General features: G+C 53.0%; 4 protein-coding genes across 4 annotated transcripts; 1 reads left to right on the forward strand and 3 right to left on the reverse strand.

Moving 5' to 3' along the window:
* Positions 1-254: 254 nt before the first annotated feature.
* On the reverse strand, positions 255-2,225 carry TRV_04919 (uncharacterized protein; the record flags this gene model as incomplete). Its single annotated transcript, XM_003020927.1, has 1 exon — positions 255-2,225. One exon carries the CDS (start codon positions 2,223-2,225, stop codon positions 255-257), a length of 1,971 nt encoding a protein of 656 aa, XP_003020973.1.
* A 1,724-nt stretch (positions 2,226-3,949) lies between these two features.
* TRV_04920 (uncharacterized protein) lies at positions 3,950-4,711 on the reverse strand (the record flags this gene model as incomplete). The annotated part of the gene is made up of 2 exons (XM_003020928.1): positions 3,950-4,064; positions 4,173-4,711. The coding sequence occupies 2 exons, from the start codon at positions 4,709-4,711 to the stop codon at positions 3,950-3,952; spliced, it is 654 nt and encodes a 217-aa protein (XP_003020974.1).
* Positions 4,712-5,746: 1,035 nt separating this feature from the next.
* On the reverse strand, positions 5,747-6,568 carry TRV_04921 (uncharacterized protein; the record flags this gene model as incomplete). Its single annotated transcript, XM_003020929.1, has 2 exons — positions 5,747-6,219; positions 6,412-6,568. 2 exons carry the CDS (start codon positions 6,566-6,568, stop codon positions 5,747-5,749), a joined length of 630 nt encoding a protein of 209 aa, XP_003020975.1.
* An 802-nt stretch (positions 6,569-7,370) lies between these two features.
* TRV_04922 (uncharacterized protein) lies at positions 7,371-7,835 on the forward strand (the record flags this gene model as incomplete). Its single annotated transcript, XM_003020930.1, has 1 exon — positions 7,371-7,835. The coding sequence occupies one exon, from the start codon at positions 7,371-7,373 to the stop codon at positions 7,833-7,835; it is 465 nt and encodes a 154-aa protein (XP_003020976.1).
* Positions 7,836-7,955: the final 120 nt, after the last annotated feature.

The raw sequence follows: 7,955 nt of genomic DNA on the forward strand, positions 1-7,955 counted from the left end.
AAAGGAAACTGAACCAAGAGAAGACGTACGGATCTCGAATGCAGTCGCCGCACCGCTCGTGGTGGCACTGGAGACATATCTTCTCTCCTCCCGTGAACATGGAGGAGCACTCATGGCATGTCCATCGAACGCGTCGACGGGGCTTCCTCCAGACCCGTTCCTGTGGCTCGAATGGCGGCTCGGCATCGCCTGGATATCCATCGGGATACTTGTACATCTTCGCCCTAGAGAAGTGGTTGTTAGCGTTTGCAAGACTAAGCAGTGGCCAGGCCTTGGAGAGAGGCAAAGACATACGGGTCTCTGGGGCACTTCTTGCACCGAAGATGGTGGCATTTCAGACACTCGGTGGCAGCTCCTTCGAATAACGTATTGCAGACATGGCAGGTTCGCCGCACACGCTGGCGAACAGGCTTGCGCACAAGGTCCTGTCCGCCCGTCCGGCTGGGAATGGTCAAGATAATCTTCTCAGGGCAAGTTTTTCGTCCCTCCTCCCTTGCACGGTCGCGAGTGCCACCTGCACTCGCAGTACCACCACCGGCAGAAGCGGCGGCAGTAGCAGCCCCCGTTGTCGCAGTTGGTGTTGGTGTTGCGGTATTGTTGTTGTTGTTATTGGCGGTGGTGGCAGCGGTTGTTGCAGCTGTGTTTGTAGTACCGGCACCCGCAGCAACGTTAACGATCTTCTTCTGGGCCCGCTCCCTCTTGGGCTCGGATGAAGCTGTCTCTGACTTTGAAGGTGGGTAGCGGAAGCACTTCTTGCATCGGGTATGTTCACACTTGACGCAGACCTTGTCAGCGCCAAAGGTGGCCAGACAGCGGTGACAGTTGCGACGAACACGCATTCGAATGGGCTTCTCGACTCGTTCGACCTGGTTCAGGTTGTTGCTGGCAGAGATGTTGTTGGTGAGGCCGTTGGTCGTAGGGTGAGAGGTAGGCCCGGCCGGAGAGGAGGTGAGGCCAGTAGCAGGGCCGGTGATCCATTCGCCTGGTTCGAGGGTGAGGCCGTACTTAGCGAAGAGGGCGCGGGCGCGCTCCTCCTGCATCGAAGTCCACTGGCGAGGAGCTGGCGGTGGTTGAGCTTGACCCTGAGCTTGACCTGGAGCCGGAGATGCTGTTGCTGGGTCTGTGGTGAGGTCTGCGTCTGCGGGAGCAGCGGCTCTAGGACGAGCAGCCAGCTGTGGTCTGCAGCCAGTATATATTAGCATCACCAAGTACGTAGATAGATAGATAGATAGGTAGAAAGAAGAAGAAGGGAGACTGACCTCCTGTCCATGTCTGCAGCTCTGCGAGGCCCCTTGAGGACGGTCTTCATGCGCTGGATGTACTTGGAGAGAGTATCCTCCTTCTCCTTGTCGCCGCCGGGCTTCCCTGGGTCCCTGGAGTCCGCCATGGCCGCCGACAAGAGCAGTAACAACGGGTGGTGCGTTGGTCAGCGAGCAGCCAGCCAGGGTGAATGAATCAGGAGGAGGACGGAGTATGATCGAGATAGACGAGAAGCAAGGGTGTTTTGTAAGAGAGAGAGAGACACCAGCGGCCAACACAACCCCCCAGAACTGCGCAGAGGAAAAGCGAGCACAGCCAATGAGGCTATCGAGCGTGGTTCCAACGCCGGGCGAGCTGAGCGATGGAAGGCCCCGAAACCGTGGAGTTGGGAATGGGAGCGGACGGGGTGAAGAAAGACAAGGACGGCCAGGGAGTGCTTTTCTTTTTCTCCTCCTGCTTCTCCTTCTCTTCGTCCTCTGCTGCTGCTTCTTCTCCTTTTTCGCTGCTGCTGGTGGTGATGGTGATGGACGGCGGCTGGAGTGTCGGAGAGCGAGAAAAGAGCCTCTTTGTACGGGCGTCCCTTTTTTTTTTTTTTGCGCTGGTTCTCGAGCGATGCGTGAATAAACAAGGCCAAAGTCGCTCACTGCAGGGCAAGACTTAACCCGAGAGACTGCGAGGAGGGAGCCTTGCTGCGAGAGACCGGCCAGACAGTGAGAGAGAGTCTGCAGCGAGCAGGGAGAGAGGGAGAGATGCAAGAAGAAGCAGAAGCAGAAGCAGAAGAAGAAAAGCATCAACACTTTCGACTCCCTGCGTGCTCTCTGGCTCTCTGGCTCTCTGGCTTTCTGGCTGCTGCTGCTGCTGCATCTGCGTCTTCTTCTTCCTCCTCCGTCCCATCGCCCGCTAGCTTGGGCGGTTCCACCGTTTCGCCTCTCGCTTCTGGCACCCTTGGCACCTGCTGCTGCCATACATATCGTGCGATGGAGTCTCTGTCCAGCGCTCTTTTCGCTCGCTCTCACTCGGCCCTCACTTCTTCCTCGCTCTCTGTTCACTCTTCTCTACCCTTTCTCGTCTTCCCATCCACCCTCCTTTGCCTTGCTCTATCTCCATCATCCTCGTCGTCGTCGTCTTCCCGTCGCCTTCAAAATCTCACTTTATCGACTTTTATCGTTTCTCTCGAACCCAACTGGCTGGTCGTCCCGTTACTGTATTACGCTTACCGTACCGGTCTCCACTTTTACATACCCGTCGGTATCGCGACCCACCCGCTGCTTTTATCTCAGCATGACTAGCCACCAGCGGCGGCCACCCCAGCACGCCCAGCCGTCCTGCTGGCCAACCACGCCGCGCCAAACCCACCCTTAAAGCAGCCAGCAGAAAAAGCGCATGCGCAGGGATCCCTCAGTCCCGACTCGGCGGCGCGCTGCCTAGTTCTCCCGCCCGCTCGCTCGTCTCGCTCACTTGCCTCTCACTAGCACCGTCACCCACTCCGTCACTTTATGCACCTGAATCCCCTCTGCTGGTGCTCGTCGCACGACCTTCCTTCCCCCCCTCCCCTGCCAGTCTCATGTTCCACAATGCGCTGGCACTCTTCTCTCGCTTTTCTCCCGGGCTTTGACTCTGCTGCTGCCCGTCTCGCTGTCTCTCGCTCTCACTGGCTACCCACTGCTGCCTGCTTATGTAAAACCCAAACCACCGGGACCGGCCTTGGCAACATCCCGGCCGTAACTTACCACTAAACCTTAAAGTGGAGTCCCGTGACGCTAAAAAGAGAAGTTGATACAGACCTATGTAAACAGCCAGACAGAGAGGAGGAACTGTAAGGAAAACAAGAGTTATCAGAAAGTGAGGATAGAGAACTTAGTGGACGCCACGAGCAGGCCCTTCAGTTGCCGGCCGACCGCTTCTTCGGAGCACAGTTTGCCTGTGGGTCGGGTATGGGGCCCATGCAGCTTGACAGACACTACTGACATCTCCATCCATCCCCGTCTTCTCCCTGACCATGGCTCTGGTACTCTCTCCTTATGCACGGAGTAAACGGGAGTTTCACCGGATCTGACACAGCGAAATTTTTGGATAGAGAAGTTATTTAGTTTATACTTTTAAGAGCTATGACATGGCTGCCTAATAACGGGGGCTTTTGCTACCCATAGTTGCTAACCTTCTAGATACACAAAACTCTCGGGTAAAGTGAAGGACTGTTTGTACAAGTGGACTGCCGTTAGTTCCACGTCCATACATAAATGATATACAGATATTCAAAATGTATTCAACGAATGCTATGTCACAACAACTATTCTAGTCGAGCTCGGCATTCTTCGTCGTGTCCTCATCCGTACAGCACCACTTCTTCGATCATTGCTTGGGCGGCCTCCTTCTTCGTACGGAGTCTCATGTTCACCTTGTCAAGCCGTTGAGCCAAAAGGGGGAGCTCCTCCATTGGCGGCAGAGAGAGGACCTTATTTTATCTTTGGCACTAAGAACCACCGAATGCCGAAAAGCCATTTCAACTAGCGGCGACAGATCGTGAGACGCACAGATTCCGTACGACTGGCCGCGTTCCTATTTTTTGGTAAGGAGATTTTCCAAGCCAGCCTTAGAATCTGTTGAGAATCACCGTTACCGTTTCGCCACTAAAATAGGGAGCATGGTTCAATGCGAGAAGCCTCCTAAATCCAAAACCGCCTTGCCTTCAGGCGTAGATCACATCTAGGTATTCAGAGGTCGCTTGAAGAGAAGAAAAAATATTGACTCGGTTTGAAGTATCAGAGAAGTTGAGGGTTCCAAGTTGCTCCCTTGAACACTGCCTAGAGCGACGTGGTCTGTTTGCTTTCCCTTTACCGGCTGAAGTAGGGGGTCAAGATATCGATTCCGTCTCTTTTTTGACCTAAGAAGCATATAGAAGGAGTAACTACCTGCCTTTCTTCTTCTTGCTGCCCGCTGAGTGTTTCGCTGCAAGAGCTTGGAGTTTAGTTTGACCTAGGATACATGAGATGTCATCCTCGTCTTGAAGTCTTAGTCCCCGCAAACTAATCAACGAGACGAGCTTCTTTGCCAGCTTCTTCGGGGGTATATCAAAAAAGGCTTCAAAGATAGGTGCAAGATCGTGGGCGGCGCACACCCTGAAGTCGCCACTCTCTACACGCTTCTTCATACGGCGATTCAATCGTTCATCCAGAGTGGACTCGATTTTCTGAGCAAGAGTCTCTGTCCCACCCTTACTCCCGCTACTATTAGAGATAGTATTCTTAAGCACTTCGACTTCCTCTTCGTCAAAATACGGTTTGCCCAGGTATGTGATGTCTACTATGCTGTCGAGCCGATCCCTTGCAGCGCTGTCTGTCCTGAAGTTACGGAGGTCATAGACATAGACATGTAACCGATACCAGAGGGACCTCCGGGACCGTATATCACCCACGCTGTAAGTCTGGGCTGTTTGCTGAGTTTCATCCATGGCGACTTTTCGGATTCGGAGCTGTAAACGTGTACGTAGAGAAGATGTAGAGCAGTGATGTCGGTGCTTTCGACTGGACGGAGTGGGCGATATATAAAGCAAAGAGCCGCCTTCCAGTGAATGACGTAACTGACTACCGTTAACTACATAATCAGCCGCCTTGGCGCGTCTAAATGACTAAATAATTCGCCTCTAAAATAATAATTGCTGGAGCGCGACTCTCCAGGCAAGTCGGCCTGAGATACACAAGTTGAACAGCAATTAGGACTGATATTCATCAAGTTAAGGAGTACATCTGCATCACACTTACTTGCCACTTACTGCGTACTCTCACGTCATGGATGATAGTAATTAACTAACTAGATGGCTCCGCTCTTCCTGTCCTCTTTGCTTCTTCTGTACTCCGTACGGATACTCTTAACTAACTACATAAAAAAAAAGGCCCGCAGCATCGCCGACTAGATCCTCAATGTTCGCCGGCAGCATGCAAGGTAGCCAAGGCCGAAGCAGGAGATGCGTTGATGCGATTAATGCCGATCAGTCCATCGTCACAGAGGATGGCTATTTTTGATAATCAAGTCAAGATGCGATACTCGGTCCCTTCATTCGGCCTTCCATGGACAGGGAGCAGTCCCATCGATCGATCGTCCGTCTTGCCCTGCAGGCACCCTGGCTGTCGCAGGTTGGCGGTAATGATACGTATAGTTAACTATTAAAAAATAAAACATGAAATTCAAGAAACGATTTTTAACTAAATCCTCTTGCCAGCGGGGAGTGACTTTATGAAACGATTTCAGCTTTTTGCTTCTTCCCAGGGACATGGACAGGGCTAGATGGTTTGTACGACACTCTCTCTTCGGTATATCCACCGGCCAGGCCACCGAGAGTATCGAGATAACCTGAGTACCTTAGTAACTAGTGGTTGGTTGCGCTGGTTATTTCCGTTCACGGCTGACGCTTAAAATGGGCCTTTCCTGTTGTCATTTGCGTCGTCTTGGACCGTATTATTCCCTGGTCGTATATATATACAGCAGTTCACCTAACTAGGCAGGGAAGGGCAGTTATTGTGATTGAAGCTTCTTCTCGATCTCGATGACGTCCGTCTCGTTCTCGACCTCTATCACCCGGTTCACCTCCGCCGCGCTCCTCATCAGCTCCACCGCACCGGCGTAGCTCATTCTCTGTGACGGATTGCAGTTCTCGGGCAGGTAGTAGAGCAGGACGTAGGGGACGGCGGGACGGCCAGCCTGCCGGGTCAGCATACAGTAATACCAATAATAATAATACCGCCAGCAGTAACAGAATAAGATAGTTATGGCGCAGGCTTACTATCGTCAGGGGATAGCTGAGCAGGATAAACCGGGGCGAAGAATCGGGAAGGTCGTCTGCCAGGTCTTCCATCTTCGAGTAGACCTCACCGTCGACCGGCCGGATCTCCTGGCTCTTTGCATCGATCATGTCTGTCTCCGTATCAGCCACGCTCTCTTCGCCAGGACCTCCAACGAGTCCTTAGCACAGGCACAGTGTCATTACATATCATCGCCTGGGGATCTTTGGCCCTCGACGTTCCCAGACGGAACTTGCGCAGCTTCTCTGTCGTCTCGGGAGAGAACGAGTACAGGCGTGTGTCCGACTGGCGATGTTACATGTTAGCTAGCTAGCCCAAGCAGGCACACTCAGCATCGAAAGTCACTGCATACCATGACTGTTTATCGTCCTTTTTGTTCCTCCAGCTGTTGATCGTGGTGTCGAACGGATAATAACACCGCCAGGCTCGCGGAACTGTTGTAAGATGTGGGGTGACGTTTTTTTGCCTTTTGGTCGCTCGTTGTTTTTTTTTTCCCTCTTCTCTCTCATCGACCTTCTTTTCTTCTTCCTCAATCCCTACACCAGCACTACTCCGTATTAACACCAACATCTATCTACTGCTACACCTAACAATCGAACTGACAGGCTCATGTATAGTCGCATCGGCCAGGTGATCCGCCATCTCAGCCGTCCTCTGCCCAACTACGCCCACAGCTCTGCCGCAGCGTTCCCGTCCTCGTCCCTATCGCCAATGACATCATCGTCCACGCCGTCCGCAGCCTCATCGGCGACGGCACGCGAGAACTTCAGGAAGACCATCTGCACGGCGGCGTGCCTGATCATAGGCGATGAAGTGCTAGGCGGTAAGGTCTGTCTCGATTTCTTCTGGGTCTGACAGTTCAATTGACCCAACTGTGCTGACTGATGGCCGGGTAGACGGTTGATACGAACTCCCCGCACTTTGCGGAATATTGCTTCAAGCTCGGGATACAATTGAAGAGAGTGGAAGTCATCGCAGACGAAGAGAGCGAGATCATCGAGGCGGTCCGGCGCATGAGTGAGAAATACGACTTTGTCGTGACCAGCGGAGGCATCGGGCCAACGTACGTCTCACCACCGCGACCTCACCAACTAGCCTCTCTCTACAGACCACCTCACTTATGGAAGACAAGACAAGACTAACTTCCCCCAGACACGATGATATAACGTACCAATCGATAGCTCGTGCCTTCAACCTCCCGCTCGTTCTGCACGAACAGGCGTTCGAACGCATGCGCCGTCTCTCCAAGCCCCAACAGGCCCTAACTTCAATTGGGACACGCCCTCGGACGCCCTGACGGCACGATTGCGCATGGTCCAGCTGCCCACGGACAAAACTATCCCTCTCGAAGACCAGGCTCTCTTCATCGATGAGGAACTCTGGGTCCCCGTAACCGTGGTCAATGGGAACGTGTACATTCTTCCCGGCGTACCATCTTTATTCAAACGGTTGCTGGCAGGCCTCAAACCTATACTGCTGCCTCGCCTGGTTGATCCGGAGGGGAAAGGAATGCACAGGATACTCATATCTACCCCGCTGGTGGAGAGTTCGGTAGCAGCATATCTGACTGATCTTGCGGCGCGGGTCGAACCAAAGGGCGTCAAGGTAGGCAGTTATCCGCGCTGGGGCAAGCGAAGGAATACCGTTACCCTGGTGGGTGCGGACAGAGAGTACCTGGAAAGCCTTGTGCCGGAGGTCGAGAAGAATGTTGAGGGTAGGAGGGTACAGAGGGAGGACGAGGATGATCCCGAGGATGTAGAGGAGGAGACGGTATAGACTTACCACTGTTATTTGTGGTATACATACTTTTTGGGTTATGTTTGATATATATATATATATCTGATAGACGTCTAGACCGGTGGCGCATCTACAAGATCACTTATTGGCTTGCTAAGA

This window comes from Trichophyton verrucosum (genome assembly GCF_000151505.1).
Source record: "Trichophyton verrucosum HKI 0517 chromosome Unknown contig00374_1.f1.exp, whole genome shotgun sequence".
Classification (NCBI taxonomy): domain Eukaryota; kingdom Fungi; phylum Ascomycota; class Eurotiomycetes; order Onygenales; family Arthrodermataceae; genus Trichophyton; species Trichophyton verrucosum.